Genomic DNA, 17118 nt, shown 5'->3' with positions numbered 1-17118 from the left:
GCAACAAATGAAGACCACAGGTGGATATGCTGCCAGTTGACAGTAATTTCCAACAGGTCACTCATGGGAGACAGTAATGGAAAACAAAGTTTAGCCTAAAATGTATCAGCAAAAAATAAAAGATTTCCCAATGCTTTTTTCGAAAATTAAACAGCAGACAGATTAATTTTGGTTACTCATCTGAAAAACAGGTTAACGTCAGCTGGAACACCCTTTGAGATGGTCCCTGTGGTGTGTATACACAATGAGAAAACTATAAAAGAACCTGCCTTATTTGACCTAAAAAACATAGGAAAAGACAGTATGGGTAGCACTTTGCAAAGACATCAAGGACAAACACTACAGAGGACTGCCTAAACTGAAGCAAGATGTTGGCACAAGGACAAAAGGGATTATATCTGCTATGAATACATTCAGATTGGAGACTAGAAAGCATCTAGCTGTCAGAGCTCAGAAAGTATGGTGTAGCCTCACAGTGGGAACAACATAAGGAAACAAACCTAATTAGTTTTAAGAGCAGGACTGGAAAGTTTACGAAAGTAAACAGTGGGGGACTGGATTTGGGAAGTGCCTTTCAGGCTTGTGCTCCTGGAGGAAGACTGAGCAGAAAATAATCAGGACCTTTATCTGAATAAATTTCCATTAAAAAGCATTCTCGCAAATTAGTCTCAACAGGCTTAATTAATCACACCTTTACTTCAAAACAGGAAAGATTTGTGCAAACGCCAGATAACTCAAGTACCTGATTATCTGATCAATACCTGGGCATATTATGTCAGTCCTTATTTTGCTGCTGATAGACCAATCATTCCTAAGAGTGATGAGAAGCACTGCAGCAGCAACTTGACAGAATAAATGAAGGCGATTTGGAATGAGTCTGCACACCTGTGCAGGTGTTAGCATGAAAAGTAACACAGAGAGGTAAGTCTGGTATAAAAGATGACTTCAACTACATGCAAATATACTGTTTCTTCTCTTTACCATCTTTTCACAAAGATCCAAATGTAATTTTGTAGCCATTTCTACATAGAAATGAGTCACATAATAAAGATCCCAGGAGGATTACTTTCATCATTATAATAAGAAAAATCATATTTAAAGAACATACTAGATATTAAAACACCAATAAGCATATCTCTACTGAATCCAACAGTAATACTGAAGTCTTTATAAACATTTCATCCATGAATGTTATTTGCAACTGAAGTGCAAGATTAACTACAACAAGCAGTAAGAGCCCTGAAAGCAAGCAGCTGTCTCAAACTGTAGAAGAATTAGCAAGTGATCGTTACTGGGTCTTGTTTTACACAATATGTTTATGTGTAACTGCTGCCATGACCTGAAGCTTTTCTATCATCACTTGTGACATCCACACACCAGTTTGCAAAACTAGCTTTTTCCCTCTTAGACCAACTGCATTTGCCTTTCCTGGACAGGAAGTCAGTCATCAAACCTATGGGAACCTGGGCTCTGTTTCGGTGCCTTTTACCCACATACCATCCTTAATTCTCGGGCATGGAAACCACGGTGCAGGGACTCAAAAAGAACTATCTGAGCAGCGAAAGAAAAGCCAACAGTAAAAACCAATATGATGCCAGCTCCACAGATGCAACAATGGGGTGAACACAGGTTTACTTCATACCTCATTTTCAATCAAAGAGAGCATCCATACTCGTCACTCAAAAGCAAACAGCATGCCTGAGCATAAAGTTCTGCTGAGAGGAAGCAGAGACAGAGCCACCAGCACCGTGCCAGGAAAACGGCCATCTAGCAGCAGCTGTGGACCAGCAGCACCTGTCCCCACACCCACAAAGCAGGAAGGAAACTCTGCGTCTGTTGGTCTGCTTTGGGGCAGTCTGTGACTAAAAGGATGACCGGGGAGCCTACAGGGGACAAGCCTTATGCAGGGACACCCGCTCCACCATATTCCCCACTGCAGACTCCTCTCCACCTGCCCCTCAGGGCCGGACATTGCCCCCAGGCCGCGTGCAGACGCCAAGAGAGGCCCACGTGGAGGCACGAAGATCCGCGCCCAAGCAGGACGCTCACAAACACCCCTCGCAGCCACCACTTCCTCCCCCCGCTGTGCTGGCGCGTAGTGATGACGTCACTAGGACCGATCGCCTCCCCCAATGGCCGGGGCCGGCGCTCGAGTGCCTCTAGAGCTGCCCCAAGATGGCCGCTCTCTCGGGCGGCCTGAGGCCGGGGCTGCGGCGTCCAAAGGGGCTGCTGGAGCCAAGGAGGCCCCGTGGGGCCTTAGTGCCTCAAGAAGCACTTCTGAGGAGCTTGCTGTCTGCCCTCAAGGCTGCCTGGATCAGGCCCGCTCCTGTTGGGTGCCCACAGCCTTGAGCTCTAGTCTCTCTTGGCTTTGTCTGCTGCCTACAGGCCCTTCCTGGCCTGGGGATCACCATCCTCACCTGAGGTGGGGAAGCCTGCGCTTCCACAGTGTTCTAGGAGGCCTCCAAGTCATCCAACTGGAGGGAAAAGGGAATAAAACACACTAAGAACAGTAGTGCAGAACTTTGATGCCCTTTGAAAGCATTTTATAGAGATTGTGTTCCTTGCTAGAGTCCTTCCAGCCAAGCAGAAGAGGCATTGGCACCCAAAGAGTGTGGGATATTGTAGTAGTTACTGAGTGTATTGAATGCAGAGCTGGAGTTTGGAAAGCTGCTGTAGCCAGGTGACAAGAGGCCGGGTGTGGTGTGGCTCTGGAGCATGAGCCCTTTATAAAATATCTCAGTTGGAAGAAAACATAATCAAGGGAGGTGATGGCAGTGATTTAATTTGGCATTGCTGCCAGTTTACCTTGGGCAGCAACCTAGGAAAGTATGCCAGTAAGAAAAGAATGGTTGACAAGCAGCCCTCTTGGTTTTTATTGTCCCTGAGCCTTGCTCATACGGTAACAGCACCAAGCATCCTCTGGGGGGGGGAATGAAAAGCCATCCCATACGCCAGCCTGGCCTGCTTTTGGCTCAGCCTCACCCTTGACTGGTTGCAGATTGTATCCTCAAGCAGGTTGGGTTACCTCCCTTCAACAGCTCTAGCCATGACAGGAGCAGGATTTTGACTGACCAACTGCTCTGCTGGTAGCTTTATTCACACCAACCCCTGTGCAGACTATCCTCAGATTTTGTTTTGTCTTTTTTTTTGTTGTTGTTTCCCCTGGGACAATTTCAAGCCTACTTATGGATTTTGATTGTCATGGAATTGATTTGAGTCAGTTCTAAACAGACTGTGTATGCAGACAATCTTTCATACACCCGCATGTGACTTTTGCTATATTACAGTTGTGATAGTAAATTTTACACCATTTATACTGCATTTTTATCCTCAGGTTTCCTCCAGGAAGCCTGAGGCTTAACAGCAAACTGATTCTCTATAAAGTGAGGCTGTTTCAGTGTCATTGCAGACTGTGTTGTTCTGAAATCTGCACCTTCTTCCTCATCAAAACTGCTCACAGAGCTGCTTGGATCACGTTTGCTTCTACACATCCCTGGGAAGCCATGGAAAACCCACTCTGTTAGCCAGACATGCTGGTCAAACCTGCTTCTTCCTGCTGGATTTTACAGCTGCAAGCAAAGCTTTAAAATCAAGCAAATAAATCAAAATTAAAAACAAACAAACAAAACAAAACAAACAAACAGAAAACCTCAAACACAACAACAGCAAACACCAGCAGCCTTGCTCTGAATATGTGGGATGCCTCCCAGGATCCCTCCTCATTTCCCAGAGTGAAAGTCAGACACACTAGCTCAGTGCTGTCCTGAAGTGTGTGGAGGCTTTTTTCCTTCTCTCCTTCTTTTCTTTTCCCTCCTTCCTTGTGTTGATTTGTGGGACCAGAATGACTTTGATTTCAGCAAGTTTGCTGTTTATTCACGTCACAAGTTTGACAGCTTTGCACCAAATCAGATTGCTGGGTTTCAGGAGAGCTCTGAGGCGTCACTGGGAGCTCCTTTAGATTAAACTCGCCTCCTCGGTCTCCCCCCTCTCCCCCTCCTTCAGAGCCATTTAAACCTCGCTGGGGCTTTAAACGTACTCCCAAGACCTGCATTTCATTCTACCACTAACATGGTAAGTGCTCTTTGCATTTCTCTCGACCTGGAGGCAGAAAAGGAGCAGCTGGTCTCTTTGCCTTGGGGGCTTGCAGGAGGTTTTGTGCCCTCTGAGATGGAGAAGGAAGACGGCTCTCCACCACCTGCAAGAGCAATCTCTGCTGCTGTGCCTCCCCTTGGCTGAGCAGTTTCCCCTCTCGAGGCTCCAGGCTCCGCCGTCGTGCTTATTTGGAGGAGGGAAGGGGGGTGACTCAAGAAACAACCCCAGGCTCTGCTACTGTGCAGTTTGGGACTCCTGTAGAACCGCGGGGGCAGAGTAGAGCAAGCAGCCTGGAGGTGACTGCTAAAATTGTGCAGCTTTAAGAGCAGAATCGATCCCACGAGGTGGGAGGAAAGGACTGGCCAAGAACAGCCCAGCTCCCCTCCTCCTCTAAAACTCGCTCGGGACAGTAATATTTCCCAAGGGATCACAGGAAACTCAGCCCTCTTCTCGGCACACCTCTGCCTGGAGCCCCTCTGCCGCGGGGGCGGCACCGCACGGTGCCCAGCGGCGGTAGCGGGGGGCTGCGGAGCGCTGCCAGCCGGGAGGGGGGCGAGCAAGCGGCCGGCTCCCGGAGCGGCACACGGGGCTCCCTGCGCCGGGCACCTGAGCGAACCACAGCTGGCCCGGGGGGGAGCGCCGGGGCAGGGCTGACACCGCCTCCCGCCCCCCCGGTACGCGCAGAGGATGGGGTCTCAGCCGCCGGCCGCCCCTTCGCTACGACCCTTTGCTTCCGCAGAGCAGCAGCCGGCCGTGCCCGGAGCCGGGCTTCCTCGGGGGCCAGGGCTGCGCTCGCCCCTGGCCCGTCCCCGCCGGGGTTTCCAAGGAGACGTGGGCCGCCGTCTGCGCCGCGGAGCCGCCCGAGCACGGCCAGGGCCGGCGGGAGGCGCGGCCGCCGGGTAAGTGCGCTTTGGCGGGGGGCGAGGGGTCCAGCCCCGGCCGGCCGGAGCGGACTGACCCCGCTGTGCTGTCGCACAGGCCGGCTCTTCGTCCCCGAGCTCGTTGGCCAGGAGGAGGCGTGGCGGGGAGACCAGCTGTCCTCCCAGCTCTACAGGAACAAGCAGGTAACGGCCCCGCTCCCCGAAGGGCAGTGGCAGACTCGCCTTTCTCTGCTTTTGGGCGTTTTTTGGTCTTTTCTTGACGTGAGCGTCCCCCTTCCCCCCTCCCCCCCGTGTCATTCCACGAATGAGGTTCCCTGTACGTCTCTCCCTTCGTACAGCACCTTGGCGCCGCAGAAGCCCAGGGACACGGCTGGGAAATCCCTTAGGCTCTGATGTTGCAGAACCTCATGCTGTTAATTAGAAATATATTATCTATGTCTTCCTGAACCCACGACGATTACTGTCATGGGACTTTGTTCCCCAGAATCACCTACTCACGTGAAGGATCAATCATTTTAACCAACAAGCATTTCCTTGTTATTTTCCCTCTTTTCTTTGCAAATCACATCAAGCAGCAGAATGATACTGACCAGTTCCAGATGAAGAATCCCAGAAAGATCATTCTGATGAGATACTTGGGATGGTATTTTGATATAATGAAGATGATAGAAACTTTTATACCATCTTTAAGGTCCCTGTAATCGAACCCTTGTTAGGGTGCTTTCTTTGATTCTACCTCAATCTACCTCTGATTCCACCTCAATCATTTAAATTATCATCCTGTGGTCAGCAGGTCTCTGGGATCCATCACTGGAGCTCCTTAGTCCTCTTAACAGAGTTTCCAGAGCAGAGGTCAGGAAGCAGAGGTCTCTGCAAAGACCCATTCTCTGTTAGGGCTCTGCAAATAAAACATACTTGTTCAGTTGCTGGGACCAGGTCTTAGGTACATGAACTTCACTTGGCAGGGTGGTGTCCAGGATTGAAGGAGTCCCTGAGTAGCACTTTACTGTAAAGAATGGCAGTTGCATCTTCTTTCTGCATACAAGCACCATCAATTGTTTGCCTGCAGCTCCATCTCCTTTCCCCCACCAACCAACTACAGAGTGGAATGAAAGGGATGTAAAGGGATGCTTGCTGCATCTCAGGAGGAGATCTGGTAACTGCTGTTTTGACCGTGATGGTTTCTGGCTGTTCACCCGTAATTCTTTTCTGCTGTTATTCTGCACTTAGTCTTTTTTTTTTTAAATAAATTCCTTCCCCAGAGTAATCTTTTCAAACACTTGATAAAGAATAAAAGAAGTCAAAAGTGAAAACTGAACAGTCATGCCACTTAGATTAACAGAGGCAAGAGGCTTAAGGGGATGGGTTGAGTTCACAAAGCAAACACCCTGTTCATCAAATCCAAGCAGCCTGTACCATAGTGCAATTGCTATTAAGTTACAGAGTCAACACCTATTCATCAGTATCTCTATTCCACAGCTTCAAGACACTTTGCTTCAGAAGGAAGAGGAACTTGCTAGGTTACATGAAGAAAATAATAACCTCCGACAGTACCTGAATTCTGCCCTGGTTAAATGTTTAGAAGAAAAAGCTAAGGTATTGTGTTCAGAGCTGTTGTATAGTCGTGTGCAAGAGAAACAAATTGAATAGATACATGCCATTCAAATACATGGAAGGTCTAGGAGTGCAGACAACCTGCCTGGTGAGATCCTATTAGGTTCAAACTGTGCAGACAATATAGCCCATAGCATGGTTAAGTTTAGGTTCTAAGTAGAGGAAAGTAATAGTGTTATGTCCCAAATCTGTTTCTTCGGTGAAAAGTTCAAATTGGAATGTATCAAAATATTCCTTGAATTTGCCTGCTTTGTCATTTACCCCTTCTGAAAAGCCTTTTCTTTATTTTTTTTTAACATTTTAGATGATTTATGTTCTATGATTCATTTCGGTCACCTTCCAGTGGCACATTTTATTTGCGTGAGAACACTGATCTTCTTAAAAAAGCAAAGAACACCTATTCCAGACTTTCCTGTGAAAAGAAACTCTTAAAGTCATGGCAGCTGCAGCTCCATGAGCTCCCTGGCCAAGATCACACCTGCCCCAGCATGACTTACCTCAGCATCCTCCCTCTTTGTCATGCTGCCATGTTCCCCCCCAGCACTCACCTGCAGCACACAGAAGCACAGCCAGGCAGGAGCTCTCGTTTCACGCCTTACTGAATGAGAATGCAATCAAAGTACAGGCCTTATTGACATTGTCGAATTCTTCTCTTATAGAGACTATGTTGTTGCAGAGGCTGTAAGGACAAAATAATTAGTCGTATCCATGCGTCTAAGGAGGAAGGGTGGAAGAAAGTATCTTTTACAGAGACAGTGGTAACTGTCTTATTTATCTAACATTAAAGGTCAGAAATATGTTGTTTACTGCTAATTAGAAAAATGAGCTTTTAACCTCTCTCCATTTTTCAATTTATTTTTAATAGAAAGTGCTATCCTGCCACAGCCAAAAAACCTCTACTATTCTCAAAAACACCAAAAAGAGATTAAAAGAGGACTACTGCTTTGCTCTTCAAGAAACTCCTCATGCTTCTAAAGCTAGAAGGAACCTCTTCAATGAATTCTCTGCCTGTGAAGGGCAAGCCAGCCCTGCTGTGGACAGCTGGGTCTTGGAGACTTTAGGATTAAAAGATGTCAACACCATTGATGAATCTTCAGCTAACTACAGTGCCTTGACTTCGGACCTTGGAAAAGACACATACTGCCTTAGCCCTGGTGAAGCCATCGACTATGACCACAGTGAAGCAGTGGCAGCAGCATACAGCTGCAGCCACATGCCTCCAGCTGACAGTACCCATCCATACAGTGAGGACTCTTCCTTCCTTTCTCAGTTTCCTTCAGCACCACACACCTCCTCACCGGAGCCAAGCATTTCCTCCCTTCCAGCCTATGAGTTGCCATATTTGACTAACAATTTGTCACCTAACAAAACAGAAGTGGCCTTCACAACATTTCTAAGTCCTCACCGCAATGTGAGAACACACACCTTCCAACAAGGACAAGCTTTTGTGCGCAGAGAAGATGATGGAGGATGGAGATTCACCTGGGTGCCTAAACAGGCTGAATGAGGCACCTGTGTCAAGGGTCAGCCATGAGGGATGTAGGAAACAGACACTTCATCTTGTGATCAAGACAAGTTCAGCCTTGTCTCTCAGAAAGAAGTCCTTCTGGGCTCTGTTAAATGCTGCTTTTACACACATGCTCATGATTCCCTCCCAGATTTTCACAGATGTGGCTCCAGATCTCAGTGGGACATACATCTGCCCTAGGCCCAATGTACAGACAGGGCATACTTCTCTTGTGCCTGTGTTGAGAAGCATGCTTTTTTCTTGCATCGTGTTTTTTCTATCATCAGTTATTCCTTGTTAACTGATGACTGTCAGCCTCGACTACTTTCAGCACTGATGATTGCTCCCACGTTCATCAAGGTGGAAGGGATTGGAGAATACACTTTGGGAACAGCATCTCTCTGACATTCACAGATGACAAAAATGACATCAATCTCTGGCTGAGGATCAGCAGTGTCTGAGTGATTTGGGTCTCTCAGCTACATAGATTGCCTTGGATTAAGGCAACCCATACATTTTTGTTTGTATGTTACATTAGCTTGACCTACTCACAGTCACATAGTGCTGTCGTTTTCTGAGGGCTCTTCAAAAAAAGATAAGACTTGCTTCTATTGCCTGGAGGATACATAACTGCAAGTGATTCATCAAATTTAGGAGATTTTCCTCTGCTATGATTAAAAGTGTTCTCTCTGTTATGTTTTGTATGTAAAAGACCTATGTAAAGGTCTTTTACCTGCCAGATGAAAGGAGTTTAAGAAGTTAGAGCCCTGTTTCTCACCAACTTAAGCTACAGAACAAGAACCAGATTTGGAGATGCAGTTGGAACAGTGACACATTGCCACCACCAGCCAATGCCCTGGCCCATTGTGTTTGTGGCAGACATTTTCTCATCTGTGGTTAATGCACACTCAGAGCACTTTTTCTGCAAAGGATGCATTCCCCTGAGCTGCACCATCCCACTAGTCTTTTCACCGATTTTCTTCCCCCCTTCACCAGCTGAAGACTGGATGCTTTCATAGAAGGAAGCCACTCCTGGCTTCAAAAGTGCTTTGTACAGCTTCATTTCGTCTATTTTGCACTTGTGAAACCAGAGGTTTTGTTTCTAGGGAACAACTTGTTTACTTTTTTGTCCTGATTTATGAGATCGTACAGAGATTTACCTGAAGTCAACCTCAGCCCTGAGTAAGGTCTGCTTCCTCTTCCCATTGTATCTTTCATGCTTCCTGTAGGAAATGTTTGCATTTCTCCTAGCTTGGGGAGGCAGTATCACATAGTGGTTAGTGTTTGGAAACTACAACCTTCAGCACCATCTCTTACCTCTCCATGTCTTTATCAGGCAGCAGTGACAGGCAGGCATAGCTAAGACTATGACTGCCTTAAGGATGCTTTAAAAACCTCTGACAAGAAGGTGCTCCAGCACTGTGCAGGACTTTTTTTTTCTAAATACTACTAATTATATGAAGTCAACTGACATGAAGTAAGTTCACTGGTCATGTTTCATATTACCTTTGTTTTCTGCTATATAGTATTTTGATACTTAAGGATTGGAAATGAAGGGAGCAGTTTGATTATTCTGGCTTTCAGAATGGCCCCAGTAAGATCAGGAAGCACTTAGATAATTTAAAAATAACCACATGAGGGCATTTCCTTCCAGTGGGCATATTTTTTTTTCTATAGACAACTAGGTATTTTATCTTTGAAGGATAAAACTATTTCTCGTGCCTTGGAATTGCAGTATTTGGGATTCTCCATGTAGTGGTTTCCCAAAAGACTTAAATAACTGTATTTCTCTGTAGTTACTTTGAAGTCGTAGGGCAGACTCCCACAATAGCTAATTTGAAAACATTGATTGTAGGCAGTATTGCACTGAAATAAAAATACCACCACCACACAGGGAATAAATACAGTGATTTGTTCTGGGCTTTTGTTGTAGTCAGTAAAAATGTGGTCAGCTGATAAATCTGGTCAGACAAGACCACTGTTTCTATAGCACTTTTCTGTATTCAGATGGAAGCAGAAAAAAAAAAAAAAAAACCTGTCCTACAAACAGCTAATTTCTTTCTCAAGGCAATTTTTTTCTGCTGATCTCCTCTTGCCTTACTTTATAAGGTAGCACTGAAGAAAACACTTGTCACCAGAGCTTTTATTGGTGCGTGTGACAGTCTAGAAATTGCCTGACCTTGACTTGAATAAGTGATGAGAAACCCTGTTTTGTGTGGTGATGTGGAATTAACAGCATATAGCTAATAGAAGTGTGACCAGAGGATTACACTCAACATAGCTGTACATACCATGTCCACCAAGCAGCTGTAAAAGTTACGTGAGAGAGTTCTATATATTTTAATGCTACTGGATACTACTGCTGTCGTGTTCGAATGCTATCAGTGAACAGCAGTAGCAAATACATTATTTGTTTTGTCAGCAAACATTTAATCAGGTTTTGTTTTCTCTAAAGAGAGAAAATACTTCTCCACTTGACATTTCCTTTCCACATTTTTCAGATCACTTCATGTGAAAACCTCTGCGAAGAGCCAGCACAAAGCTGTCAGATCTTTGATACAATCCCAAGTAGGGTTTCAGTGGAACCAAACAATTCTTGTACCTGTAGAGCATTTTGTACAAAGTTGGCCGGTCCTCTTGTCATAGTAAATAATCTGTAGATATAGGAACATAGTTCAGTGAATTATGTACCTGAGTGTATCCTCTTTGTTTGCTGTGAGCTCCTGAGTTTTGCTCAGCGTGAAGGCATAGATCTTGTGGTAGGGATTTCTGTCTGTGCTTGGTTTACTGGAGCTCGTCTGGGCAGAGAGTCCCACAGTGCTGCTCCTTGTTTGCACATACAAACTCAAAGGCCTGGTTTGGACACCTGGGTGAGAAAAGGTGTCTGTCATCTGCTCCATGGGAACAGTACTGCTGATTGCTATGGAAGGAGCACACTGGAAACAAAAGACATACAAGCAAATAAAGGGTTATTTTTTCTTTTCCCATAACAGCATCATTTTTTGAGCAGTGCAGACAAGCTGTTCTAGCACCAATGCACAATAAGCAAGTTGGCCTCCAGATGAGTACTGAAATTCTTTTGCTTTTTTTATTACTCTATAAGCAGAATGGGTTCTAAGTTCTGATATCAGCTCTGGTATACCTGTTTGTTTTTGTGCTTTGATTTCTACACCACGAACCAGTTCATAACAGTTTAACAAGAAAACATTATTCTTGCTGCTGCAAATGTGAGAAGTTCCTTCTTGCCTAGGAGCATCCTCAGGCATGTAAGTGTCTAGGATGGGGAAGCCTGACTGGGAGGTTCTTTGGACAGTGGTGAACTTCGTTATCTGTAAATATCCATTTTGTATTAACATATTGTTTTATTTTTTTATTTGAGGTTCATTTATTTTCTGAATGTAACGTGCAGCTGCACCATTTAAAACGACCCACGTTTTTAAGAATGTATGCTAACAGTAACAACTTAATTTAACACTCCATGTTTTGATTTTTGTGATTGAAAAGCACTGTGATTATCTGTAAACATCAATTTTACCTGCGTCATTAAGTTATGCCTAATAAAACTCCAAATAACATCTAATTGGCGCATATCTGCCCACACCTTCACACTTAAGCATCTGTTAAACAGAAGACCTGTTGCTCACGCTGCACAAGGTAACACCTACAGCTTATGTGGCTCTGTAGAGGACTGAGAGGGACCTTTACTTCCTGGTAACAAGTGCCCACAAAAAAAGGATCACAATACATTAGAGGTAAACATACAACAGCCATGCACATGCCAGGTTCGGTCTGGGCTTGCACAATGCATTCTGGTGATCCATCACTGTTTAGACTCAAATGGATTCCATGCTACAAAGCAACTAAGGCAGAGGGAAGTGCTGTGCTTTTCTTCTGTTGCTTTTGCAGCATCAGACTATCACTTAATAGACCTGTACCTTCTTTCCTAGTCAGTTGAGCACTGTGATCAAGGGTGACCTGACTCATCATAGTACTCAGCGTACTCTTGATTTTGATTCTGTAGTGATGAATTATAAAGTAGTACCGAGGTGTGATGTAAAGAGACTGAAGATGAAAGAAAAGCACGAGTAAAGAAAATAAATCTCCATTTAGTCAGCTGTAGTCGACACCAAAAGTAAGACTACATTACTTATTAACTTTCTTCTCTGATCGTAGGAAGGTTTATTAGTAACCACACGCCAGTTAGGACCAGAGAGATCTATTTTTCATTGAAATGTGAGATTTTTTTATTGCTTATGAAGAGACACAAAGTGAACCCTAATGTTTAAACTCATTTGTCCTATAGAAAAGACAGTAAGTCTAGCAGTTGATTCATAAACATCCTGACTTATTGCCAGGTAGATAACATCCCGTAAGAGAGGGCAGTCTATAAATAATTTTTGGATGAGCCATGATTCACCTAAAATACAATCTCTCCTGTCATTCCTCTGGTCCATTATTTGTGCATCATTGAGTTATTTCAAGGCCAAATATTTACGTGCACTGCAGCCCAGGGAAATCAACACAAGAGTGGAGTGCAAGGAACAGACTATAAAAATCACCAGAGGCACGAGTATCTGGGCTGAGCCTTAACTTTTCCTCGATTCATTCAAAATCCCCACTCACAGATTGCACCAGTGATACCAGCACGGTTAGTTGAAACTCCCAATATCCTCCTCAGAAACTTATCAGTGAGAGAACACACTCTAATAAACGAACATCTAAAAGTCCTACTTACACATCCAACATCTTCCACCACCATCACCACACTATTCCCCGTTAAGAACGACAGAAACCGGAAGCGTGAGCACTACACAACGTTTTCAAGGGCACGCAGTGTGCCTTCGGATGGGTCGGAGCACAGAGCAGAAGCTGCACCTCCCAGCTGCGCACCGAACCCAGCAGCGCCGCATCCCGCCGTGCCCGCGGCGCACCTGGAGCGCAGCCGCTGCCCGTGGTGGGTGGCGCCGCTGTCCATGGTGCTGAAACGGGCCGCCCAGCGGCTCGGCGCTCCGAGCGTCTCCTGGGACAGATCCCGCAGCTGCACTCCCAATGTGCGCAACGCACATGTGGCAAGGCAGGAGGAGCAGCACAGCTGCCGTTGCTCAAAGGACCCTGCGAGGTGAAATGCCTGGGGTTAAGGATCCAGAGAGAGATGCTGTGTGCATGGAGCTGCATCTCGGTAAAGCAGTCATGATTTACCGGTACAAACAGTATTGCATTCCACTGCCCGGGTTGCAAGCAAGCTGGCTAACAGCCACGCTCAGCCTAAAGGATGCAACCCAAAGTATCCTACTACAAATCACTGCAGGTGTGGTTAAAATGCCATTTAGAAACCTTCCCTTACATAAGGGAGATTCTGCTGCTCCCAGCTAGCATGATAAGATCAAGAAATCCCTGTGATCTCTAAGCAGCAGCATCCCCTTTAATCTTAAGCATCGTACGTTTCACTTACATACAAGTTAAACGTCTGGACCTTAGAGAAACTTGTTCTGAAAGTCAAAATCAGCATTACTTTTTTTTTTTTTTTTTTTTAATCTAGGGTTAGATAGACTATCCAGATATCAATAACATTTATTATATTGGAAATTATACTTAGTCTTAATTAGTCTGAACTGAATTCTGTTTCTACTTATTAGAACCCCAGATAGCCTTCCCTCTTCTATTATCTGAAGTCACACTATCATAAGTAGGACCTGAAATGTTTAGCATCTCTTCACTTCACAACATTCACTCCAGAATTACATTATAGATACATTATAGATATAATACATTACATTATTATAGACACCTGCTGTGAAGATTTTTGTAATCAAAAGACAAAATAAGAACTCACTTGCCAATCAATCTCGTTTTCTTTACCTTTCTAGTCCAATTTGAATCCCATCAGTTCAAAAATCTGACAGTTCCAAGCAGTGATTAAAAGGAGAAGTCAATATAAGTAGAAAGGTTCCATGCAGTTTTATTTTGTTTTTAAAAGTGTTGATATCTTTCATTATAAAACTACACAGTTTGAAGTTACAAGCAACTCCTTTCTCTGTGAAATAGACACCACTGGCCAGCCCCAGACTAACAATGCATAACCCAGAGCAGCTCTACTTAGAAGCTCAGAATACTGCTGTAAAAGAAGTTAGAATTTAGCTTGGCAGTATTTGCAGTCATTTACAATTGTTGTACCTGCTTTCAATTCCAGTTTCCTCACCTGGATGTGGAATTAAACAGAACAAGTAGGAATTAAATGATCCCTTCTTGCTTCAGGAAACAGGGCTAATTTTCATTACCTATGGGTCATGAAATATGTAATGACACCTTTCTGCAAGTGAATGGAAAAAGGTCCTGATTTAATACTGGTAGGTATTGTTTAAATCTGCTAGCTTCAGTTTCCCTCAAAGGCTGATACCAATCTGATGTTTATTCTTGCCTTCTTAGCTGAAGCATTCAACAATACTGTTGTGTGAAAACTGCCGTGTTCCTCCATAATTGTCTCATTTCAGCACAAGTGTTTTTTCTGAAATAAGTGGGGCTTTTTTTCAGTCTGAAAATTGCAGCACCCACTGAAATCTGCATGAGTTAGTGCAATCCCTGAGAACAAAATGGAGCTGAAACAGCTTTAAGTTTCTTCTTACTAAAAGACCTTTTATCAGTATGAAATATCATTGCCTCAATGGCCCTGTGGCTATTTCAGAGGTGTATAAACACTTGCTGCCTATCAGTTAGCCATTCAATTACTAAGATCTTGATACTGTGTAAATATTTAACTACAATAGAGGATATAAATCAGAGAAAGTGATTTTGTTTCATTCCACTGGTGGCAGTAAATCATGGGCTATTGAGACTACTGGGCTACACCCAAAGAGCTGAGCTGTGACACAGGTAGACATTATCTAAGATTTCCTGTAAAACAAGTCCTAATCTAATTTAGACTTCACAGGGGGAATGCACACTATACACACTATACCACAACTCCAGAAGCCAAGACCACTTCCAGAATATTTTTTTTTAGGTCAACCAGAGAAGGAAAAGCTGTCAATACCCAACTATTTTTATTTTTTTTCTTTAAATCAGGTTTTTGAAGGATTTGCCCAGAGTACACAGGCTGCGAAAGCAGATGCAATAGAGTTTAGGCTGCTGGATATCAATATTAAAAGGACAGCAGAGGAAAAAAAAAATAAAAGCAGTCAGTGAGTTGTGGTCTTTGTTTTCTACCATAGAGGTCAAAGGATTCAAGTACAGCCAGAGACCATAGCACGATAGAGGACAAGACCAGACAGTCTCCCAGCTGAGGTTTCTCTGCCATTACATATCCAGGAGCTGTTCTAGAAATCATTCTGCTGCTGCTCCAGATATGCAACACTGTGCTTCCTATTGCAGTGGGGATATGAGTTTAGTTACATCTCTGTCCCTAAATGCACAGCCTGTAAGGCCCTGCCTTTTTCTAGCCGTTCTTCTGACGGGCATTTCGTCTCACCAGTGCCACCTGGTGGGCCCGGCTCCACCGACCCTCCATGGGGAGCAAGAGGAGGATGCAGTCAGAAGAGCTGCAACCAAAAATCCCCAGCAAAGGGTCACGATTGCCAAGAGGACAAATGAACACGCAGGCATAAGCACATCTGACACACTTTGCTCAAAAACGTTTCTAGGCTGCACGGCATCACCCACAGCTGCTGACAGTGGAAGTCATTCTGCTGCTGCAAGAGCAGCTTTCTTTCTCTTTTAGCTGTCCTCCTTTCCCACTTGGCCCACATGTGGGTACAAGTCCAGAAAGTGTCTGCAAGCCCCAGTGCATACAAACAAGCCTTGTGTTGCATTCTATTTTGATTTTCTCTACCCCCTTTGCGGCCTCCCCTGGCTAAAGTCAAAGAAATACTGAACCATCCAAGTAAATCAGTCCATTACATTTTCTCATTGGTTTTAAAATGCCCTCCTTGCTGCCAAAAAAATGGCAATTCTCTGCAGAACCAGGCTTACAGGATGGTTGTATTGAAGCTATTTCTTGTTCCTTTGCCTTCTTGAAAAGTGTGTTGGCAGAGGAACATGTCTCCAGATTCATGTCCAGTGCCCCATACTGAGCACACAAACAGCTCTGACAGAGTGCACAGGGTGTCCCGGCATGAATCTGCTCTGTGGGCACTTGCATCCTACTATGGTCATCCTAAGACAGACCAACTTAATTTCATCATAACTGAGAGATGCTAAGTAGAACTCCATGAGAAGATATGAGCCCAAATGTTCTTGTGTATTAGTCTGAGGGACGGAGCTGAACCATTCTTGAACAAAGGCACAGTAGGATAGAGTTAGCATGGTAAGGAGTTTCTGGGATGGCACAGGTGCTTGCTCCCACAAGTTGTGGGGGGATTATAAATGAGAAACAAACCAGCATCCCCTACAGAAGTGCCCTGCAACACCACATAGTCCTGTCCTACATTTGATCTGCTAAAGCCTTTACAACTACTTCTGCCACTAACTGTACCACTCCCTCTTGCTCCCCTCTTCAACAGCAGCAAGTGCACAGAAAAAAAGGAGGGAAGAAACTATACCTCAGTGTGAGAAGAGCAGGTTATAGAGTGATAAAAAACACTGTGATTTGACCTTGTCAAACTGTGCCTGCAGAAGGCAAAAAGCAGGATCAATATCAGCTTATTGGAAAGAACTAATTGGTAAATTGATAGGTAAGCCTATTGAACTTTGAAACATCCATAAACAATTGCATTCTCGCAGCATAGAAATGAATACAATCTACTCCTGTTGTTTCAGGAGTTCAGTTCAAGGGAGACAGCACATGCAAAGGGCAGCAAAGCTGGGCAAGGAAGCAATATTAGTACTCAGTCCTTATGCTGATTTTATTTTCTGCCCACTTTGGGGTTGGCTGTTCATTTCAGCATGGATGCACTCAGCAGTTTCTGACACACTGTGCTGTTTTGCTCTGCTGGCTGTGTTGTGCCTGCCAACATTTGTTGAGGAATAACAGGAGGTCGCACATGGTGTCAAAAAAATACCTCTGGCACAGCACATAGAAAAAGGCATTGT

General features: G+C 44.6%; 1 protein-coding gene across 1 annotated transcript; it reads left to right on the top strand.

Moving 5' to 3' along the window:
* The first annotated feature begins 1515 nt into the window (after positions 1-1515).
* Positions 1516-11659, top strand: GMNC (geminin coiled-coil domain containing). Its single transcript, XM_048955251.1, has 5 exons — positions 1516-1576; positions 1940-2095; positions 4564-5156; positions 6453-6569; positions 7453-11659. Exons 1-5 carry the CDS (start codon positions 1516-1518, stop codon positions 8092-8094), a joined length of 1569 nt encoding a protein of 522 aa, XP_048811208.1. The 3' UTR covers positions 8095-11659.
* The last annotated feature ends 5459 nt before the right edge of the window (positions 11660-17118 follow it).

This window comes from Lagopus muta, chromosome 9 (genome assembly GCF_023343835.1).
Source record: "Lagopus muta isolate bLagMut1 chromosome 9, bLagMut1 primary, whole genome shotgun sequence".
NCBI lineage: Eukaryota > Metazoa > Chordata > Aves > Galliformes > Phasianidae > Lagopus > Lagopus muta.
This window is presented reverse-complemented; position numbering and strand designations above follow the sequence as displayed.